Genomic DNA, 23563 nt, shown 5'->3' on the forward strand with positions numbered 1-23563 from the left:
GCTTGCGACTCCATCCCTCTTTTTCATGGCACTGGAAATTCTCCCAGGCAGAGCCCCAAGGAAGTCAGCAACAATGTAGGTCGGGAGAGAAAGACTGACAAGATGGTAGGAAAGGACAGGCCAGGTGAAAAAAATGGCTGGCAAGATGATAAAGTTAGTGGCAGCTGCAGGCTTCAGATACTCAAATGGTATAAGTAAAACCCTTTTTCCCACCAGTTTATTTCATTTCACTTCAGTGAGTCACACTGATAAAAGGATTCTGCAGCATTAAAAACGGGTACACTAGATCATGTTACCCCATGCAGATAAGCATTACATCATAACTAATTGACCTTTTGACCAGCTTAGTGGCTAAAGTGCCCATGGTAAACAAAATGAAGAACATGGCCTGGTGTAAGGTCTGAAGAACTGGTCCTCAGGGACCAAGATGTAGAGGAAAAGTAAAATTCCTTCATTGTTACTTGTTTAATTCGTTTCTTCACATGATGGCAATGCACTTCCGTAGCTTTGAGAGATACTAGAGAATTTACATTCTCTGTACTTCCTGTTAGATCCAGTTTGTCAATGTGCAGTTTCTCTCTCCAGTGCATTTCTGGGCAAGTTTAGAAAAGATGGTGCAAACAACAGCCTGTTTCACTCCAAGTCAATGCAACCTGCCTAGCAAGATTAGCCACCTCTTTCTAGATAGGGCTTTCAGTACTTCTTTGTCTAGGTCAAGCGTTGTGGGTGTATCACTAGAAATATATTGAATATTTCAGAACACTTTGTCTCATTATACAAAAGCATTTTGCACAGCACTTTGAGGGCAAAGTCACTCAGATTCATCACAGTTGGAATTGCATTTACTTTAATACAATTCCATCAACACAGGGATCCAGAGCACCATCTGGTGCAAGCTTGTTGGATGAATTTGTTGTAGAGGCCTAAGGATGTGGACAAGGTGCTTGGTTTAGTTCATCATTTCAGCTTTATGCTCGATCCTTGTTCATCTTGGTTTATTACTCAAGTGAGGGGTAATCTTCTGGACATCTGGGTCCAGAAGCCATGAATGCTTCTCTGAAACAGGGAGGGATCCCAGCCTTGTTAAAAGAAACTGTAATTGGACCACTCTGGAAAAAGACCAATGTGGACCCAGAAGACATTAACAACTATAGGCCGGTGGCCAACATCCCCTTTTTGGGCATGGTATTTGAGCAAATGGTAGCTAAATAGCTCCAGGCACTCTTGGATGAAACAGACTGTCTTGATCATTTCAGTTGGCTTCAGGCCTGAATTTGGAGCAGAGTCTGCCTTGGTCTCCCTGTGTGATAACCTTTGCCAAATGAGAGACAGCGGGAGTGTGACCCTGTTGGTTCTCCTGGACCTCTCAGTGGTTTTCGATACCATTTGCCATGGTATCTTTCCAGATAGGCTGGTTAGGCTAGGAGTTGGAGGCATTGCTTTTCAGTGGTTCCACACCCACCTCTGCCACTCCTTCCCCAGTAATCCTGCCACTGACTTTAATTACAGTAGGAAAATTGTATTGTGATGAAGTGCTCATAACTGGCAAAGTTTTATGTACCATGACTTTGTTTTTCTACCCCCCCTGCAGTGTTCCATGCCTTCCTGCATAACAGCTTTCCATGTAACATGCGCCTTTGAACACAATCTGGACATGCGGACACTTTTAGCAGAGAACGATGAAGTAAAATTCAAGTCATTCTGTCTTGAGCACAGCAGTGGAGCCACCAAACCCCCAGATGAAGCTAGGGTGGATGCAGACCAAGGCAAGCTTGACATGGAAAAAGTAACACTGAGGAAGCAGAAGCTCCAGCAATTGGAAGAAGACTTCTATGATCTTGTGAAGCCCTCTGAGGTGGCTGAGAACCTTGACTTGACTGAGTGGCTAGTTGATTTTGTCTATCAGTACTGGAAGATGAAGAGGAAAGCCAATTACAACAAGCCTCTGATGATACCCAAAACAGATGAGGTGGACAACTTGGCTCAACAAGAGCAGGATGTGCTCTACCGACGCTTGAAACTCTTCACACATCTCAGGCAGGACCTTGAAAGGGTGAGTTAAAGTTCTGGATTAGTGAAATCCTCTGCTTTTCTTCCAAAACGAACTTGGCTGTGGTGACAGTAAACGTTTGCTGCATTTACCTTATCAGATTTTCCTGAAAAATCACTTAAACATGGCAGTACTCCTGTTTGATCGTTACCTGTTTGGACATTTTCATTATTATTGTTTTCCATGGAGCTCCTCATTTTTCCCTATCGTGAGAGTTATGAGAGGAGCCTCAGCTGTGGAGGCAGTGGGGAGCTTTGGAAGGCTCAGCACAAGGATGGTGAAGATCCCCACCTGGTTTTTCTTCTTGTGTGTGAGCAAAAGGGTACTATACTGTCTTTGGTAGATTAATAGCCATTAGTCAGTGGTGAAAGTATCCTTCAGAACAAATCCATTTCCTTGGTTGCTAATAACACTTGAGAAGCTCAGCAGAGAAGTCAGAGAAGAAATACCCATGGAGATCACTGGTCCCTTCTTAGTTTAATGGAAGCATCTCAACACACATTTGGGGGTTTATTCTGGGTAAACTAAAAGCACGTTGTTAGGGTAGGGTAGAAAGATGCCTGCTCTCATTAAAGTTATTCTCTGCTGTTTCCTTTGTGACTATTTTTATAGTAGGGCTGACTTTGTAGGTGAGGCCAGGAAGTGCTTTGACATCATCTTTAGGAATGGTCGATGTTAGTGAAGTCACTCACAATAACAAATTATCATGACAGAGCTGCTTCTACTTTCTTTCCTCTTGCTTTTCCCCTGCTGTGCCTAGTGCAGGCTGTGCTGATGCATGCAAAAGAGTAAAAGAAGATTTATTAGAGTCCCGCTCTCTGAAGTGCCACGCTGCCAGCATTCTTGGATTCCTGTAAATTTCTCTTTTATTAGCTATGCACACACACACAAACACTGGCAGAACCAATTGTGAAGCTATGGAAGCCAGAGGAGAGGGAGACAGAGCTGGCACCGCATAAACAACTCAGGAGATGGAACAGGCAAAACCAATTGCCCAGTATAGCTCTTTGGGAGAGGAAAATGCAGAGAAGCAGAAAGGAAAAGTTCGATATGGGAAGCAAGAAGGAGATAATAGTCATGGGAATAAATGGACAAGGGGTAAACCCTGATGGAGAATACTTTGGGTGCAGTGCGGCTGTACCATGTTCAAGGGTAAAGCTGTGCAAGATTTGCACAGTGTTTTCAAATAAACTGAAATGTTTATGCTTGTCCAGAGCAGAGTGAGGTGAAATTGTGTATTCACTTATTTTGATCCATACTTATGTGTTGCTGAATGTGTTTATATCTGCCTCTCCAGAAGAGTATATAGCAGAACTCATTCTTACAGGCATTAGTATACATGGTACTTTGTCCAGGTCTTAGGATGGGTTGCCTGTCTTCACCATCCAAGATAAGACTGGGGTATTCCTTCTCTGGGTAAAAATGGCACAGATCCATAGAAAATTCTGTATGTGTAGGAGATACAGCTGCTGAAGGAAAAAGTTGTTCTTCAGGACTTTGAATGCCTTAAAAGAAAAGCTCTCTACAAAGAAAACTCTAGTGTTGTTTTAAGGTTACATTGGCCTTTGACCTATCTTCCAACTCACTCCTAGTATTTCTATACCAGCTGTTGCTACATTCTTAGCCACAACCTAGAAACCAGCATTGTAATCAAAGCACTGTCCTCTTTAAGACTGGTTTTTATGATATAATGGATTTCCATGTGCATCCATCCAGTCATAGATTATAACACTTCATGACACTCACATTGGGCTCTCTAATATGCCTTATAGATATCAAAGCACAATTTTCCTTAAATTTGCAGGCTGTAAAATACTGCCAAGCAGACCTAGTGTTTATATGGAATCTTGTATTCCAGGCACCCTGCTACTTTTTAAAGTCTTTTGGCAGCTTATATTATTAAGCTTTCTCCCAACTAGAAATTTAGAAGCTAATGTTTAAATCTAGCATTCTCTTGAATCCCTCTCTGTGCATACATTGCAGGAAATCTCAAGTTTTGTCATAGTGAGCCTTCCTAAGCTAAGGAAAAGCCTCATTGAGCTCTTACAAGCATATAAACTGAGGCAAAATAATGACAAATCAGTCAGCTGACGCTGCTCATCTCATTCTGTGCTCCAGGAGTGGGAAGATCAAAAGAAAATTAAATGGCTCATTGTGGGTAACAATACTGGAAGAAAATGCCTTGATCCAATAAAAATAAGATATTTATTAAAATGCAGTGTACTGTTAGAACAACAGAAAGTTGCCCCAGTGTTTGCCATTTAATGTACCACAAAGGAACAACTGTATGTCTCATTACCCCCACCCCCAGCAATGTCAAATAACAGCAGAAGTGAATGTACTAACACAATCACTTGCTGGCACTGACTGAGTAGAAAGATGGAGTCGAGCCAGCATTGTATCTCCTGGCTCAGTCCAGACAGAAAAAGGAGCTGGCAAGGTATACCCCCCATTCTTGTGAATTCTCCATTCATACTGTTAACACGGCATCGTGGCTGGTCCAAAATCCAATTACTGAAGAAATACATTAGCACTAGAAAAATGAAGAGTGACCACCTAGCAGCTTCTTTGTCTAATGTGGCATTCATTTTCATATCTTAAGATATGGGGTCCAAAAGTCTCATCTTATACAAGGACTTATGCAATTATAATAAGTAAGTGAAGTCATCAACTTGAATATGTGTGTAATCTCCCCTCTCCCCCAGTTTGCAACTGAGGAGTCTCTAAGCTGCTTCTGGAAAGTCTTTGGATAGTTCTGAGTAGTTGTAGCACCAAACTGCTTTCCAGAATGGGTTTGTATTTAACTTTTGGGGAAAGTATGTTTGGAAGATCTTTCCTAACAGGTATTTTATATATTATATTATTATATCCATTTATATTATTTAAGGGAAGTGAGGCTGCATCGGGGACAGGTTGGCTGAGGCTTCCATCATAAATGTCTGGATTGAGCAAACTTGTTGTGAATTCAGAAGACAGGTTCCCACCCCATAATAATTTTTCACAATGGCTGAATAATATCTCATTGCGGAACTGTCAGATTATAAAATACAGTTAATTTGGTGCAATCCATACAGTGTAATCCTGTGGCTGCCAAATGCTTTCCAGACAGTCATAGGATAAGTCAGAGTCTTAGCTCCAACCTTGGAAATGCATTCCAAGGTTAGAGCTGGCACTCTGATGATGGAGCATCTTCCATCCGCCCTTACAGCTGGTTTTAAAGTCTTTCCATGCTGGTTGCAACTCTGTAGTCACAAATACAACTTTTGAGCCAGTGCCAGCAGAGTACTGCAGAGGGTGGGACATAGTGGAGTGAGGCTTCATCAGGAAATGAGTAATCCTGGCAAAGTCTCAGCTCTTCCTCCTTCCTGAACAAACATCTTTGTCATTTACGGGGCAAGAGAAGTGCAGAGGCAATCCTTGCTCCCATGCTCAATTGGAGACACGTAATTCTCAGAGTTCAAGCAGGTTACTGGCAGCCACAGTACGAGATGCTACCCCTCCAAGATCTTGTCTGCTGTGAAAACTACAGTGGCGAATGTATGTTGAGTCCTTTGGGTATAGCATGGATCCTGTTTTGCATATGGAAAGTATAGAACTTACTGACTCTGAATTATTCCTAGGACAAGCTTACCCAAAATATATTTCAGTAACCTTGCAACAGATTTGTGCCCAAGGAGCCTTTCTGTCCATGATTCCAGCTGAAACCCATAGAAAACTTGTTTTGGGAGATAATGGGAGAGGACTTTTCCCCTTCCACTCAGTACCATTTAAACAGTCCTGAAAGCATTCCTGGTCACCACCACAACTTGGCCATCTTGTCTCAAGCAATCAGCTTAGAAGCATCTGAAATCTATGAGACTCTGTAACCAGAAGGAACTAGACTTCATCTCTGGTGGGAGTTGCAATTCCCCATTTCTCTCCTAGTTTCCAGGTTTCCTTACCAACATTACTTCTCATCTTCATACAGTTAAATTTGGCTTCATCAGCTGTGAATGTGCTGATACCATCTGAGAAAGAGAGATAGAGCTGGGTATCCTTAGTGTATTGAGGTTTCAGTCTTGATGTTTCTATATATTCTTGTCCTGCAACCTCATATACATGTTGTCAAGTGGGAGAAAACAACAGAACTCTTAGTGATCCCACAGGCAACATTCCGGGTAGAAGACAAATAGTTGACCATCACCATCTTCTGGGACATTTGTGCCAAGAATCAGCAGAACCAGTCAGGAAAAGTTCTCTGGATACCTGCCAGGTCTTGCGTTAACACCTCATGGGTTGCAAAAGGTCGGTCAGATTCCATGGGGTGCAATTTCCTTTAGGTTACAGTGGTGCATCAGAACCACAGGCATATTTTGAGACTGTGCAAATGGCTTTGCGATTTCCATTTCCAAATAACAGGCGTGAACTACAGTCAAGAGCAGTGACATCACAAGACTATGGTGAATGCAAGTATGACCATTTGTTTCAATGTAGTTCTAGTTTTGTGGAAGGAACTAAAGTACACTGAGGCGCGGATTGTAAAAGCACTTGTAATACCTGCCACTGGTAACTGTCAGAACCCTGCCACTCAAATCTGGAATATCTTTACAGTGGACTAAAGTCTTTTAGAAGTAGAATAGAGACACTGAACTGCATAAGAGTTTTTATAATTTGTATCCTAGATGACTAGATTATGCACCGAGAATTCCAACCAAGTTCTAGGTTGGAATCAGCAAGATCTAGGTTTAGAGTTCTCTGGTCAGCAGTGCACATATCTGCCTCCACCCCTTGTTTTTTCTTATACTCTTATTCCTAGGAGAACAAGTGTGTGGACCACAGCAGGGTACACTTGACAGAAAAGTGCTTCCCCACTAGAAGCACTCCCACTGTTAGTTTATGCAAATGATATTTCTTCCCACCAGTGTCCAGGATTTGTCTCTCCTGCCTTCCATCCCTTATTCTGTTTCCCTCACTAATTTCGTGGCAGGACTAACAGCATGTTCAATTACTGTTTGGAACATGACCCTAAAAGACCAAATAAAGCAATTATGAAAGAACATTACTCTGTGGCTATGAAAAAGAAGATGAAGGAGATATATATGTATGTATGTATGTATGTATGCATATATGGATGGGGTGTTTCCAAATAAATTGAACATTTTCCTAATCCAGACTCCCAAATGCCAATAAATGTGAACATTCCTTGTTGATGGACAGCTACTGTTCTACCCATTTTCTATAACATTTCCTCTCTCCTGACCACACAAAGTCCCCTTCATCTTCACACTCATCTTGCTTCATCTCAGATGTCCTGCCCCACCAGCTTGTCCACTTAATCTTTGTTCTAATTCTTTATATATTTGCTTTGTTCCTACTCTCTGGCCCATTTCAAGCACTGATTTTTGATTATATGGTCTTACCCTGTTCAGCTGAGGGGCTTTCTTTGCTTTGCCTTCTAATATTGGAACAGGATGTGTCTGAAGCTACCTAAGGAACCTACAATTGCAGGTGCTGAGAGAAGGATGGAGGCTGTAAAATATAATGGCTTGAGATTTTCCTCTACAACCAGTAGCAGCTGTTACCCACTGGGGCTAGTGAGGCAGAAGTAGGGTCACCACAGGCAGAACAAAGGGGTTCATCATAGGCAGAACATAATACAGAAAAGTATTATTTTGAATTCTCAGTTATTAAAAGAGAAATTGGGGGAAATTAAAGCTGATGACATGTTTTCTAAACATGCAAATAAAATCCATAAAATAAATCCATACAACATCAGAGATAAGCAGGGGTTTTTAAATCTCTGGCAGCCAAAAATTTGGGCCCACTGGAAGGAAAGCAACCAAAATCCACCCTTTTCATATCTTTCCTAATTGTATCTCTTTGCATGCCTATTCAGAAGTAGCAGTAAAAAGCAGTACATTACAAAAGCTGAGCATGCGCATGCCTACTCAGAAGTAACAAGGACTGGATTACTCAAGCGTAAGCATAATAAGTATATTCTGAGCTCATCCAAAATACGCTTCCTTGTGTAAGCATCCGCACAGTTGAACAGAAATCCCTTTTTGTATGCAAGGGAGTTGACTGGGGCTCAGTATCAAATACCTGGAAGGAAAGCAAAAGAAAGAGCAACTGTCCCTCTACAGCTGTGTCCCAGCTCGCTCTCTGCACAGTGATCTTTCCATGCCATGCAGTCATGCTTGCCCTTTTTAAAACACGCACACTCATCCTTGACTTGCCTGCTATTGCTGTTCCTCACAGATGCAAAGGGGGAGCAGAGACCAAGGGTGCAGTGCTTTCTTCCCAACCTTCCCTTCATTTTGTCTCAGACAGAAGGGAAAATGTTTGAATATGTACAGTTTAAAGAAAAAAACCAACATAGTCCTGTTAGCTAAGGGCTTTACAGGACACCCGTTGCGCAAAATTAAAAGGGGTTTCTCGTGCAGGTGCAGAGAAGTAATAAAGTTTGCATTTAGGAAGCAAGCAAGAGAGCATTTCTTCTCCCGCCCCCCACCCCCTGCCCCAGTGCTTCATTCCCCCACTCTGCTGACTAAATTGTAATTGAGGAAATGTTCTGAGCATATGCAGATCCTGCAGTATTCAAAAACTTGGAGAATTCCAGGATACAGCAGAGGGTAAGAACATGCATGGAGGAATGTTCTAAATATGCCCGAACGCCGGGAGGATTCCAGGCCTCAGCAGAGAGGGAGGAGGAGGAAGCAGTCGATAAAAACAAGTAACTTGCTGGTGAGGGGCTTGGAGCCTGCTTTGGACTGAAAGGGGTAGAGGCTGTTGCCCATATACCCTGAACATGCCCTACCAGGTAGTCTTTGCTACAGACATGTGTGTTGTGAAAAATGATATTGCCAGAAGCCTAACAAATACAATTTGTACATTGTTTTTCCCAGGCTGGCCAAAGGACTGTGTGTTTATATGGTTGGTATAAATGTCTAGATTTGAACGTAATGGTTAGGGCTGTTACAATAGTGTATTATGTAAAGGGATAGTTCACTTTAATGCATTCCTAGTGAAGTAAATGGAAGAACCACAGAGTAAATTGCACAGTGTTTTTCTTTGATAGTTTGGTAGTCCTAATGCCTTGCTTTCTCCTGGTAGTTCAAAGCATTTTGTTAGTAGAAGGTACATTCTTAAGAACAGAATACAATATTTTAGTATCCTTACTTTACTCTGGATTCAACCCAAAGGTTTTAAGGAAAGCAAGCTGTCAAAAATCATGTGACCAAACAACAATTTAAACAATAGTTGATGCCTCTAAAAATAATAAATAATAGAAACCACAGTGGAGGAACAAAGAAGCAGATGAAAAATCTTCAACTGCCTTTGTCTATCTTTCCATTATTTTAATGGTAGTTGAGTATCTGTTTATCCTCATAACTTCCACAGGTGTTCAAAAATACTGAGAGACTCATTTTTTAGCTGGAAGTGTGGTATCTTGCAGATTTTAGTCCTTAAGGCTTGTGTGTATGAGCGTATAACTTCTCATTTCATACTTGGAATTAAGTGTCCAAATGAGAATTACTTCATTGTATTAAAACCAAACATAATAGTCTGGTTGTATATTATTCTTAAATATCCAACCTTTTTTCCTCTTGTGAGGAACCTAAGGCAGTTCTTAAGTTCACTCCTCCACTGTGTTTTTATCCTCACAGCAACAACCCTGTGAGGTGGGTTAGGCTGAGAATGAGTGATTGGCCCAGTGTCACCCAGTGTGCTTCTTGGCCAAGTGGGGACTAGAACCCAGATCTCCCAGTTCCCCAGTCCAGTACTCATAACTCCACATGGGCTCTCTATATATTCATTCAGAAGTCAACCCCCCTGAGTTGGGTGGAGTTTACCCCCAAGGAAGCATACAGTGAATTGCATCCCAAAAAGGTAGTGTTGCAGTAGGAACCAAACCCAGGAGATGTGTAGAGGTGAAGCCTTGAACATTATATCAGTTTCTCATTTTTTCAGTTAGTGCACATCAGATAGGACCTTTGTTACTGAGGCAACTGAAGAGTCCAGTTAAATCTCCTATAAATGAAAGAAGCAGCCATCATTATATAAATTTAACTTATAGTTATATCCTCATAACATGATTGCTTTTGGATGCTGGATGCACTGAGTGTGGTTGACTAATCTAGTCAAATCCTTTCACACCTAAATGAGCATTTACCTGTAATCGACAAAGACAAGCTGTTTACATTTGTAAATATAGTTACCTTTGAAGTGCTATAATACACATTAGTTTCAGAATGACATTGCTTTTTCTCTGGCTCATTAGAACTTCTTCTGTCTGATGAAGTGGGCTATATTCTGCAGAAGTTTATGCCAGAATAAATGTATTAGTTTTTAAGATGCCACAAAACTCTTTGCTGTTTTACAGCTTAATGAGGCTGGTATAGTCATATTTGGTGTTCACCTTTGCTTTCTTTTACTTGCAAACTGTTAAAAGGTTGCACCAGCAGACCGATGCAATCAAATAGATTTTGGAATGCTCTTGAGTAACTCCCAGTCAGTCAAGCTAGTGATCTACCTGAAGCCCTAGACTCACTATGGCGTGGTGAGATGAGGAGGGCCAGAAACTCGATTGCACTTCAGTGCCGTTTTTGACACTTTAGAAGCTGCCCTCTTCCTTGGTGTACTGGGGGGCTGCAATCAATGAAACAGGCTGCATATTGGCTAGAGTGCAAATGGTGTAAGATGCCAAGTGAACGTGCTGCAGGCTGCGGAGTTGTGCCTACTGAGCCGCAGTGTAGGCAACAAAGAAGCGTTCCTTTGCACCTGGCACTGCATTGCGAAGCACTTTTGGGTGTTCCAGGCCCCAGAAAATAGAGCCCTGGTCCCCTTAAGACCCTTTTGGCCATGGGATTGCGAGCACAAAATCACTTGTCTCTGCAGTGCACGTGATGCTGTTGTTGGTGCAGCTCCAGTGGCGCTATCGGGCGCTGCCTCCTGCCCAGTCTGTGGGACCAAGTCCGGTTGCTGCAGCTGGATGACAGCAGTGCACACCCCCTCTTGATCCTCGCCCCTCCTGGCTAATGAAAGCTCGCTGAGGCTGGTGGAGTCCAGGCGGGCCCAAGGGCTGCTCAACTCATGTCTGCCTTCATGAGACCCTGTTAATCCTACCCGATCTGTCACTGGCTTTTGATACCATTTGCCATGGATAGGCTAAGTGGGCTAGATTTTGGAAGCCCTGTGTTACAGCATTTCCATTTTACCTGTAGAATCAATTCCAGATAGTAACATTGGATGAGTATTCCTCAAACCTTGTGGCAAGTGAGGAATGGGGTTCCACAGAGCCGTGGTGGGAGCAAAAGGACACGCAGCTGTGAATCCTTGAGACAACTGAATCGGGAGAGGCTGTACAAGTCCCAGACCAGTGCCTCAAGTCAATGATGAGATGGGTGAGGGCCAGTAAATGGGAGTCATATCCTGGCAAACATCCTGTGTGTGGGTGCTGCCTGAGTCAGAGATATGAGATTATTGCCTATTCCGAAAGGGACTGCATCCCCCCTGAAAGATTAAGTCTGTAGATACTCCTAGATGCATCATAGTTGCTGGAGTCCCAGGGGACTGCAATGGCTTGGGGTGCCTTTTACCACCTCTAAGCGGTTCACCAGGACAGCTTGGCCACAATGAACCAGGCCCTGGTAGCCTCAAAACTGGATTGCTGCCAAGTGCGCCATGTGGGACTGCCCTTGATGCTGCCCCAGAAGCTGGAGTTAGTGCAGAGTGCAGGCACTCAGCTGCTGTTGCAAGCTGTCACTTTTCAGCGTGCAACTCCTTTGCTGAAAGAGCTGCATTGGCTACCAGTTCAGTCCTGGGCCAGGTTTAAGGCTTTAGTAGTAGTGCAAAGGCCTGAACAACTTAGGCTCAAGATACCTGACAGAGTGCCTGCTTCCTTACCACTCAGGCCTTCAGAGGACATTTTCCTGGTGGTTCCACATGGACTAATGATCTGATTGGAGTCCATGAGAAGAGCCTTCAGAGTGGCAGTCTCACTTCTGTGGAGTTCCCTGCCTTGGGAGGTCAGCCAAGCACCAGCACTGAAGGCTTTTCTTGTCGGGCAGCCAGTCTTATTGTTGCTTTGATTTCATATGTTTTTATTTATTCCTTTTTTCTTCTTTTATAAAATCTGGTATATTCATTTGCATAACGTGACACTTAAGGATCCCTTTTTTAATAATCAAGGGCCTGTTCAAAACCCGACCATTTTAAAGCCCTTCACTGTCTTGTTTCTTTGATTCTGTTCTCTCACACATTTTTAAGAACAACATGCCTTTAGCAAATGGTCATACAATTGTCTCGTGGCACCCAGAGCTTTTTTTAAAAAATGAAATTGTTTGAGCACAGGGCTTAATTACATCAGTTATAAATCACTGTATTTATTTGTCTGGGTGGTGATTTACCATTCAGATCCTGGAAGCTCACTGCCCATGTAAAACCTCACTCACATTAATTCATCAGTAAAGACAGCATAAACTCAGATAATTGGAAAAGTGTAAATACACGATGTCTCTGTTGCTATGGGCAAGGCAGCTTTCACAGAAAGCCTTTGACAAGCAACAATTCTGTTAATGCTTTGGTGGGAGAGATTAATGAAGCAGTGAGGTGGAGGTTCAAATGTGATGCTGGAGATGCAGATACTCCTAAACATTCATGCCGTTATTTGTTGTAGTCCTTTTTTTAAAGGAGGGATGACTAAAGATGTGGGTGATTCAAGCAGATGAGAGGGACAAAAGGGATTGGGCATGATGGGAAAGAATGAAAAGTGTGATGTACCAGTATAATCACTGAAAATAACTGTGAGGACATTTAGCTGTGTCTTCAGGACCTAAGTAAAAAGTAACGTTTCCTCCAGATGTGATTCCCATGTACAGCTCTATCATTCTTCCTCACCGATATAGTACCATTATGGGTTCCCAACTATCCAGGAGAGTTTGTTTCTTGTTTGTTTGATTTTATTACTCAGTAGACACTTGTCAGTGTGACCATATGCCATGCACACCTGGAATCTGGCTTCCACATACATATCCCTAATTGGAAGAAGAGCCTTGATGTGTGTGTGATCCAACTTCTAAGGCTGGATATGTGTAGCCGTATTAGAACATCGACAGTACCACCAGCCATGGGGTAGGATTAATTATTTTCACTGCTTTGTCTATGATGCAGCAGAGAAGTTCTCAGCAGTCAGTGTCTGTACCAGCAGAGCTGTGTTTATAACTGCCTGAGCTCCCCATTGGCTGACCCCAAAGGCCAGTCACTGTCCACCAAGCCCCATGAAATGCCATATTTACTGTGTGTCAGCCTAGGCACATATTTTATTTATGTGTGTATCAATGTATGGGTCCTCTTTTAAGCCAAATATGACCCCCAATTCACAATTAAAATATAAAACAACTTAGAAATTTTTTAAAGATCTTTAAAGCATTGCCGACAAGAAACTGAAAGTCTTAAAAACAAAGTGTGGAACTAAAACATTGTAAACATTTTAGAACAAAAATATTTCAACAGCCTACCTAAAACTGAAGAAAGAAGGGACTGGGATAGCTTCTCTACAAAGAGATTTCTATAGGCAGGGGGCTGCCACAGAGAAGGCCCTATCTGTGTTCCCACAACCTTAGCTGCCTTGTGATAGGGTACACAGAAGGACATCTGAACTACAGGCAGTTTTATTCGAGAGGAAGTTGATCCATACGAACCCACAAGGTCCTAAAGAAGGCATTTAGGACTTTGTAGATGAACACCAGCATCATTAATTGTACCCAGAAAAGATTGTCAGTCAGTGCATTTGCTGAAGTATTGGTGTAATATGGTCAAGCTTGCACCAGAAAACCAATCTGACTGCTGTAATTTACACTAGCTGCAGTTTCTGAATGCCCTTCAAGGCCAACCCCATGTGGGACACATTAAACTAAGTGAAATGGACAGTGATGAAGACATGAGTCACAGCAGCAAGATCTGCATTCTGCAGGAAGAGACACAACTGCTTCACCAATCAAAGCAAGACAAAGGCACTCCTGACCACAGCAGCAACCTTACTATCCAGAAACAATGCTGAGTCCAGAAATATCCCCAAGCTATGAATCTGATCCTTGAGAGAAGGCATTACCCTGCCCGTAACAGGCTGCACCTCCAGTCCTAGAGGTACTGTCCAACAGTACCATTGTCTTGTCCACACTGAGCCTCAGCTTATTAGCTCACATCCAGTTCATTTCTGCATCCAGGAATGCCAATCCTACATTCTCTGGGAGGAGACATTGCATCAGTTATTGAGGTTCCAAGCTGTGTAGAACTGCATAGGACAAAACTATTCTATCAGTAAGGTTTCCTGTGGTTTCTTGTCAGGTTATTCATTGGGTCTTAAGCTACCAATATAAGTTCTAAATGATGTGTGCAATGTTCCTTGATTTGTCACTGGGTCAAGAAAACCCATTAATAACCTGTATTAACCTACTCCTGAGCAACAGAAATCCACTAAACAAAACAAAGAGTTGGACATTTGCCCTGTCATAAATCGCTTAAACAAATAATAGAATCTCTGTTAAATTGGTGCAGATTATCTATTGTTTTGTTTTGTTTTAAGTGCAGAGCGCACACAATTATTTATATATAATCTCCAACAGGCCAGTTTTATATCAGTAGGAATTGGCTAGAGGCTTGGAGTGTTCAAGCCTTCAGAGATATTCACTGGCCAGCTTCACACTCTGCATGCTGGTCATGTACTGCTTGATTTCCATAATTATCTGTCCAGGGTTATCAAGACTTGGTAAGGTGGGTGGCAGAGGTGGCTTCCAAACTCATTGATTCCAGGGTGATGTAGAAGCCATGCCTGCCATCCACCAGCACTGGATTTGGATGGCGCAGCAACTTGCCTCTGGCATGGTAGCTATGGAAATGAGGCCATGATAGTGGCTTTTTCTTCCCTGATCATGCAAAACCATTCATATGTTTGCTTTCATATCAGCTGCCAATACTGTTCTTGCATGTGACCATAGTTGCCCTGGAAAATGTGGTCTTATTAATATATGAATAATCTAGAGTAGACTCAACTTCAAAAGATATATTTGGATTCCTGCTAAGTATTTATCTCATACTATGTCTTTCACAGTGTGCAGGTTCACACAGCACAAGAAGTCATGCTGAAATCTTGCCATTGTGGTCCTGTTGTTTTGCCTGGACTCTGTTCCAGAGTTTGTACATGGTAGGATTAGTTTTCTAATCCATGGAGAGAATCAGTAGTCTGTGGCTTCTCTGGTTGTCCAGACCTGGAATTGCCATTTTACCACTGTCGGTATGGGGACACCACAGAGTCCCTTGGCAGGAGCAGCATCAAAAGTGGCTGCTTCTAGCCTCTAGTCTCTGCTGCTCTCAGCTCCCAGGCAACAGACCCATCACTGCTAGCTTTATTCCCACTGGCTGAACTATATGGCCACCTCCCTGTTTACTTTTGGAAACATGGAGACAGCATGAAAGCACACAGAGGGAGAAAGGTGCAGCAGAGGAGATAATTACAACACTGTTAATCTTCATTTAATAAAAATCTCTGTGGTGGTTAGAGTGGCTGGAAAAGACTGCAGGCTTTCAAGGGGAACGGGGGGAACCTGCCTCCGAACTGCAATGGACCAGTCAGAAGGAGGTGGCTGCAGTCTATAGGCAAAAATAGGAAAAGGAAAGAGATTTTGCTTCTAGGAGCTGCCAGGATACATGGTGAGGCAAGGAGGAAGGAGCAGGGAAACTGCGCTACCCCAGTAACCACCACCAGTAAGTTTGGACAGAAACCCACATGCCATGAACAGCAGAGTTCTTGGCCATGTTGTGTGAACCCAGCCAGCCAGGCAGACTTAAAACTATTGGTGAAGGCATGTTGGAGATTAGCACCAGGCTTTTCTTACCCCTGCACACAAATTGAAAGGGGCAAATGGTAGAAATCAGCAGCAATTCCACTTGAGGACTGACCTTGAACTTCAGGGCTCAGAGGTTATGCTCTCAGGTGGCTGCTGTTGCTTCTGTATGATAAAGTGTCAGGAAGCCACTTGCTGCTTGGACAGTCCCTTTTGGTCTCCTTCATTTCTGTCCGGCTTTGCTGTCTCCTGAACAGCTCTGCTGTCGAAACAGGATAGCCAACTGGTATGAGGTTTTCTTTTACCATTGACATGCCTACTGCATACCATATTTATGCTGAATGGAGCTTTTCTCAGAGGGGAATTTCTTGCAACTGGGCCATCAGTCACTGGTAAAATGGCAGCTCCCCTGAAGGAGGCAAGACAGAAGTGACCTTTGGATGACTGGGTTTATTTCTGAAGTATTGTCATTTGTTGTACACCTGCCAGGCAGAAAGGTAGTGTTTTTGAAGCAGAAGTTCTCCTTATCAGACAGAACAACCTGGCCATAAAAAGCAAAAATTAGGTGTTCGGACCATTGCCTTGAAACATGGCTCAGTGTCTAGACAATGGATCTGTCTAAACTTTAAATGAAATTAGGGCTACTTAAAATTGGTAATACTTTAGAAATATCAGACACGAGCCTAAAAATATTTTTCTTTATAGATGTGCTTAGCCAGTATAAATACACAGGGGTTCAGTGCGTAATTAATTGAAGTCTCACTGTCTAAACTTAGAGTAATTGGTGCATTTGGAATGAACTTAAACTACCCTTAATGGTCAGGATAGCAATAATTGAAATTATTAGAATTAAATAGTTATTTCCAGTATTGCTTATTGAAATTATAGCAAAGTGGCTGCATGTAGAAGAAAATACCTTGGATAAATTAATAGGCTAGATTAAACAACAATTTAAAAAATAAAAATTTTAAACTCTTGTGAGAATTCTCACTAAGTGGGATGCACGTGCAGATCTAAATGTATCATTATACAGTGGTACCTTGGTTCACAAACATAATTCGTTCCACAATTCTGGTCACAACCTGAATTGGTCATGAACCAGGTCAAATTCCCTCACAAGTTTCAGTGTAAATAAGGTTAGTGCGTTCTGACCCCTACAAATGTGGTTGTGAACCAATTTTGTTTGCAAACCAAATCAAATTTCCCCATAAGGTTCAATGTAAATATGGTTAATCTGTTCTGTAAATATTTTTTTAATCACAAAAACTTGAAACGAAGTAATGAAGAACAACAAAGTACAGTACAGTAGAGAACACTAACCTAGGTGGGGGGGAGGTTATTGTTTGGAGGGAGAGTCCCCCTCCATAAATAGAGCTGCCAGGCTGCTGTCGGGGATTGGGCATTGTTTTCATATAACCCCAGTCCTTCGTCAGTTCCACTGGCTCCCCATTGAAGTCCGGGCCCAATTCAAGGTGTTGGTTATCACTTAAAAAGCCCTGAATGGCTTAGGCCCTGGTTACCTAAAGGAGCGCCTATGTCCATATATGCCCTCCCGCCCCCTGAGATCAGCAGCAGAGGTCCTCCTCCGGGAACCTTCCGTGAAGGACATTCAGAGGGTGAGTACCCGGAGGAGGGCTTTCTCTGTGGTGGCGCCCAACCTATGAAATGCGCTCCCCAGGGAGGTCCGCCTGGCGCCGTCCTTATTTGCTTTTCCAGGTGAAGACTTTTTATTTAAATGCTATTTTAACTGTTAGTGGTTTATTTGACCAGGCTGGATCCACTATTCTATTTTATTTTTTGTATTTATTTATGTATGAATGTTTTGTATTTTATATGCAATTTTAATGATTGTAAGCCGCCCCGAGGCTCATGCGATGGGATGGCATATAAGTTGTTTAAACAAACAAACAAAGACATCGGGGAGATTGCCTTCAGGGGTTTCCTCTCTTCTTTGTCTCTTAGCTGCAGGGTCAATTTTGGCAAAAAATCTCCATGCTCTGGTCACCTTCATTACTGCTCTGCATGTTCTCTTTACCACCATGCTTGTGCACTTTCTTTGGAGCCATTATTCAATATTATTATTGAAAGTATTATTCAATATTATTATTGAATAATACTTTTCAGTACTGTATGTGCTAAAAAGCACATAAAAAAGCTTCACAGCAAGTGAACACAGGCCTGTCTGCAACCACGAGCAGGGAAGATGGGTGCGATCGTGTTGGTGCAGGGAAGATGGCTGCAATTGCGATCGTGTTCATGCAGGAACATGGCCACGATCATGGTTGTCACCTGATGCCAAGTTCATGAACGGAGGCAAAATTTTTCTGAAATTTTTGTTCATGAACCGATTTGGTCGTTAACGGAGGTGTTCATGAACTGAGGTACCACTGTATTACTGAATCACTCAGTTAAGCCACAAAAATGATCTGATTAGAGTACCAAGATAGGTCCAAATGGAATGTACAGAATTGCATTACTTATGCAATGTGATATTTCTGCTTGCTAAAGGTAGATCCAGAAACATGAATCATAATATTTTCACACCTTCAACCAGGCAGCTATGGGGCAAGTGGAGAAGGGAATGAGTTCCTGTAGTTTATCTCATTTCTGCATCCTGCATATTTTGATTGAAGCTAAATTTACATTCAGTTTGGAACCTTGTTTCTCCACCAGAATTATGTAGGTTTATTGATACTGGCCCTCTTCAGAAATTAAATAGATGGGGTACCAATAGAACTACTCCAAGCTGCAGAGACTAAATTGGTCCAAATCCTGACCAGAATATGCCAGCAAATGGCCCACAGACTGGAAGTGTTCAGTATACATTCCAGTCCCCAAGAAGGGAGCTACTAAGAATGCATAGGACTATAGGACCCTTGCACTAATTTCTACACAAGCAAAGTGATGCTCAAGGTTTACAACAAAGATTTTTACCCTATATGGAGCAAGAAATGCCTTATCAAGCTGGATTCTGAATAGGAAGAGGCACACGTTGGCTACTGAAGAACACCAAATTTTAGAAGATTAGTCTATGCTTTATAGACTACAGCAAAGCCTTTGACTTTGTGGATCACAAGAAGCTATGGATGCTCCTGAAAGAATGGATATGCCTTAGAACTCAGTTGTCCTGATGTGTAGGACAAGAAGCTACTGTTAGGATAGAATATGGAAAAACTGAATGGTTTCCTATAGGCAAAGTCATCAGACAAGGGTGTATTTTATCTCCTTACCTATTCAGTCTCTACCTACAACCTGTCATAAGGAAAGCTGGATTAGGATCAGAGCAAGAAGGAATGAAAATTGGTATCAGTAATCATATGATACCAGCTTACTGACAGAAAGCAGCAGTGAATTGAAAAGAAATAATGAAAATGAAAGAAAGTGCAAAAGCAGGTCTGCAGCTTGAATATGAAGAAAACAGAAATCATGAGTACAGAAAAATTACACGACTTTACAGTGAACACTGAAAAAAATTGAAATTGTGAAATTCCTTTCTTAATATCAATTAAGAAATAGATTACATCCAAGAAATTAGAAACTTGGACCATAAGGAAGGCTGAGTGCCAAAGAATTGAAGCCTTTGAATTGTGGTGCTGGAGGAGACTCCTGCGAGTCCCTTGGACTGCGAGGCGATCAAACTGGTCAGTCCTAGAGGAGATCAACCCTCACTGCTCTTTAGAAGGCCAGATACTGAAGGTGAAACTCAAATACTCTGGCCACCTAATGAGAAGAAAGGACTCACTGGAGAAGAGCCTAATGCTGGGAACAATAGATGGCAAAAGAAGAAGGGGACGGCAGAGGATGAGGTGGCTAGATGGAGTCACTGAAGTACTTGGTGTGAGCTTAAGTGGACTCCGGGGGATGGTGGAGGACAGGAAGGCCTGGAGGAATGTTGCCCATGGGGTCGTGATGGGTCGGACACGACTTCGCGACTAACAACAACAACAGATAATTGGAAGGGCAGCAATGAGGGAACTAGAAAAGGTCACAGAGTGTAAGGGTGCTTCACAGGCAGCCAAAGCTAAATCATCCACACTATTTATTACCAATCATTATGTATGGGGGCAAAAGTTGGACAGTGTAGAAAAAGTTGCAGAAAACTGACAGCAAGAAAAGCGATGCGTTTGAAACATGGTGCTGGAACGAAGTTCAAGTTGTAATCTGAGAGGATGTACCTATCAGGGCAGGATACGCAGCAAGGTGAGCTACGTGGCAAGATGCAGGAGACGGCAGGAACCAATTGCAGCAAGGATCAGGCAAGACGCAGGAGCTGAACCACAGCCAGAAGACAAACCTGCATTGCTGAGACAACATGACCAGGCAAGATACGCAGCATAGCAGGATACAAATAGCAAGGCAGCATACGAGTCAGGCAAAGGGTGGGCACAAGAGCATGGCAAGGCAGCAAGATGCAAGAACCAGGAACAGGAAAGGTCAGGTAGGCTGCAGGCACACCAGCAAACAGGAAAGCCTGTCACTGAGGCCCATTTGGAGGGAATAGCTTGTTCTTAGATACGAGTAGTTCTTCCCCCAGGAATCCCAGCCGGTACTCATCACTGGGCTGTGAGCTTCGGCAGGGCCTTGGACCAATCCTGCAAATATGGTGGTGATCGCTCTGACTCTGGCCACCAGAGCACCTAGATCAGATCTAGCCAGAACTGGCCCTGAAAGCAGAAATGGCAGTGCTGCAGCTGTCATACTTTGGGCACACCATGAGAAGGCAAGACTGCCTGGAGAAGACCATCCTGCTAGGGAAAGTTGAAGACAGAAGAAGAGGAAGACCAACTACAAAATGATTAATTCCATAAAGGTGGCCAAAACCTTGAATTACAAGGGCTGAAGAGGACTGTGAAAGGGCAATTAGGAGAGCATTTATTCATGTGGCTGCTGTAACTCAGAGACATCTTGACAGCACATAACAGCAACAGGGGTTTTAACAGATTTTGATGTGCTACTTTATTCAAAGTCTACACCAGGATGGAGTCTTATTTCTGAATTACACCATCTGTTGTTTCAGGATAGCAACACTCAGACTTGAAAATTTTTGAAAGTCCTTTGGCAGAGGTGGGGGTGTGAGGAGACCAGAGATCCGTATTAGTGCAAACCTTAAGGGGTCAGTCCTTTGACAGCTTAGATGCCAGATCATATATATTATCACACCAGTATTGATATTTCAAGTCTTCTTGGTTTGATTTTTTGAGTGGTTCTCATTTAGAGTACAACGCTAACGGGCAGCTTTCAAACAATCAATCAATCAGTCAATCAAATAAATAAATAGTGTATGGTATGTCAGAGCCTTCATTAATGTTACAGTATTAGGACATTACTCCTGTATTTTTAGATACCATATCTTTGGGGCATTTGACCCAGTCACAATATACCATACATTTAGAAACACAGGCAAACTGAGCCTTTGCCTTATAGTCATCTTCTAATTTACAAACTTTTAGTAGTAACAGAAGTTGCAGGGACAGCATCAGGAAGGCTAAAGCAGGAAATAAACTGAGAATAGCAAGGGGTGCTAAGAACAACAACATCTTCAGATACATACAGAACAAAATACATGAGAAAGAGAAGGGTGTCCAGCTACTTAAAGTGGATGGCAGAGTGATAACAGATGTCAAGGGAAAGGCAGAGGCACTCAATTCCTACTTCGCCTTAGTCTTCTCCCACAAGAAAATCTACAACCAAGAGGAAGTACAAGCTGAAAGTGAGAGATGGCAGCCCAAGATTGACAGATAAATGGTCAAGTAATACCTAGATGGAATAAACATGTTCAGATCTTCAGGGCCCAGTGAACTCCATCCCAGAGTCATAAAAGACCAGCGGAAGAACTCTCAGAACCAGTGGCTATTATCTTCGATAAATCTTGGAAAACAGAAGTCCCAGACTGGAGAAGGGCTAATGTTGTCCTTATCTTCAAAAAGGGGGAAAAGATACAAACCAGTTAGCCTGACATCAATCCCTGGAAAAATTCTGGAGCAAATTATTTAAAAATCTGTATGCAAGCATCTTGAAGAAAATGCAATGATTAACAGAAACCAACATGGATTTATCAAAAATAAATCCTGTCAGACTAATTTAATTTCATTTATTGACTGGGGTAACCTCCCAAACGGACAGAGGGAACACTGTGGACATAATCTACCTAGACTTTAGCAAAGCTTTTGACCTAGTGCCACACAACACTACACTGGTGGCCCCATCTTGGCTTGAATGGGGCCGTCTTTGATGAGTAAAGATGTGGTACGTTGTCCATTTGAGTGCCTTTATGTCACTGTGCTTAGATATGAGATCTGGATGTGGAAAACCCAGATTCAGATCTCTATTGACCTTTGACATTTATATGCTGGCCTTTGGCAAGTCACTATTTCTCAGCTGTTCTCAGCTGTATTTACATTACAGTGTAGTTATCAGGAGGATAAAATGAGATTACGTCAAGGTTTTTAGGCTAGAAAGCTTTGCCATACCCAGCAAAGTGTGGCAGAAGTTCTCCTTTCACGTAGAAATTCTCTTTAGCCTCATACAGCAGAAACCACTGGAAAGGAACTGGAACCAACTGCCTAGGTTCAGTGGTGGATTCCCTGTTCCTGGCATTGCAAGAAACTTGACAGCCACCTGTCCAGGGATGGTTTAAGCTGGATAGTTGCACTGAGCAAGAAATTGAACTTGATGGCCTAAATGGTCCATACCAGTTCTGTGATTAATAATTACCAGAGGAAAAGACGAGTGACAGGGGTTATCTTTTAAACCACTGCTCTATGAATCCTAGTAACAGTAAAGTCTACATTTATAACTAAAAGGAGGTCTTTGTTTCTCTAGGCCTTTTCAGGCATTGATTACAGTAGCTAGCTCACAGGGAAGCAAGGGGAGTTGCCGCATGCAAGCCCTGATGTCCAAGGCCCCTTGTGAAGGCCCCTGCCCTGCAGGTGTTGATAATCTATACCAAATAGCAGGGAGGAGCTTAACGGCACATGCAGCTTCGCAAGTGTAGCCTCACCATAGCGAAGGCCAGAGAGGGCATATCTGTCTCTTCATTTGCCTTCTCCACACTCATGCCTCTGTCTTGGAAGATACTTTCAACTGAAAGGCCTAATGGATTCTCCGAGCTGCCCAAAGCATGCACATGTCCCCAACATTCCTGTCATCTGGAAGCACTCACTGCCTCTCCTTTTCCTTGGATACAATTAATCAGGATGTCCTCTTAGGCAGTCCCTATTAATTTCATGGGAGCGTTCACAGAAGAACTTCCCAGTGACTGTTGTCCCTTTTCTCTAACATGAGAACAGTAAGCTACATCCAGCAGTTGTTATGAGAAAAATGAGAGATGGATTTTAAAAGTGCCTTTTCATTTGAAGATGCAAGTTCTTTCCCTTGTTCCTTGAAGTACAAGAAGGTGCTCTGTGAGCATCAGGTGTTTCCTTGAACATGTAGAGTTAGGTCTGTAGGGGATGCACAGAAAACCCGTTCCCAAGATAAGTGAGTTCTTCATCAGACCTGGCTGCATGTGTGGATATACATATTTGTAGCATTCCCTCTACCCACCCTTTTGGACAGCACACTGCCCACTGAATTTCACGATGAGGTTAGGACAGTGAACTTATGGCATCCACGGTTGCAAACAAATGCTGCTTGAAAGTGTAGTCGTGGCCCCAGGCTGATGGGGTAGGCACCAGCCTTTCTTTGCTGA

At 42.7% G+C, this 23563-nt stretch overlaps 1 protein-coding gene across 8 annotated transcripts in view; it reads left to right on the top strand.

The window, feature by feature from the left end:
• JADE2 (jade family PHD finger 2) overlaps window positions 1-23563 on the top strand; it is a 193176-nt gene that overhangs the window by 141327 nt on the left and 28286 nt on the right. For all 8 annotated transcript variants that reach the window (XM_044454220.1, XM_044454219.1, XM_044454218.1 and 5 more), the window contains one exon: window positions 1592-2053. In XM_044454220.1, coding sequence (XP_044310155.1) covers window positions 1592-2053 — 462 coding nt within the window. The remainder of the gene's footprint in view (window positions 1-1591; window positions 2054-23563) is intronic.

This window comes from Varanus komodoensis, unplaced genomic scaffold (assembly GCF_004798865.1).
Source record: "Varanus komodoensis strain SLA01 unplaced genomic scaffold, ASM479886v1 scaffold7_3, whole genome shotgun sequence".
In the NCBI taxonomy this organism is placed as follows: Eukaryota; Metazoa; Chordata; class Lepidosauria; order Squamata; family Varanidae; genus Varanus; species Varanus komodoensis.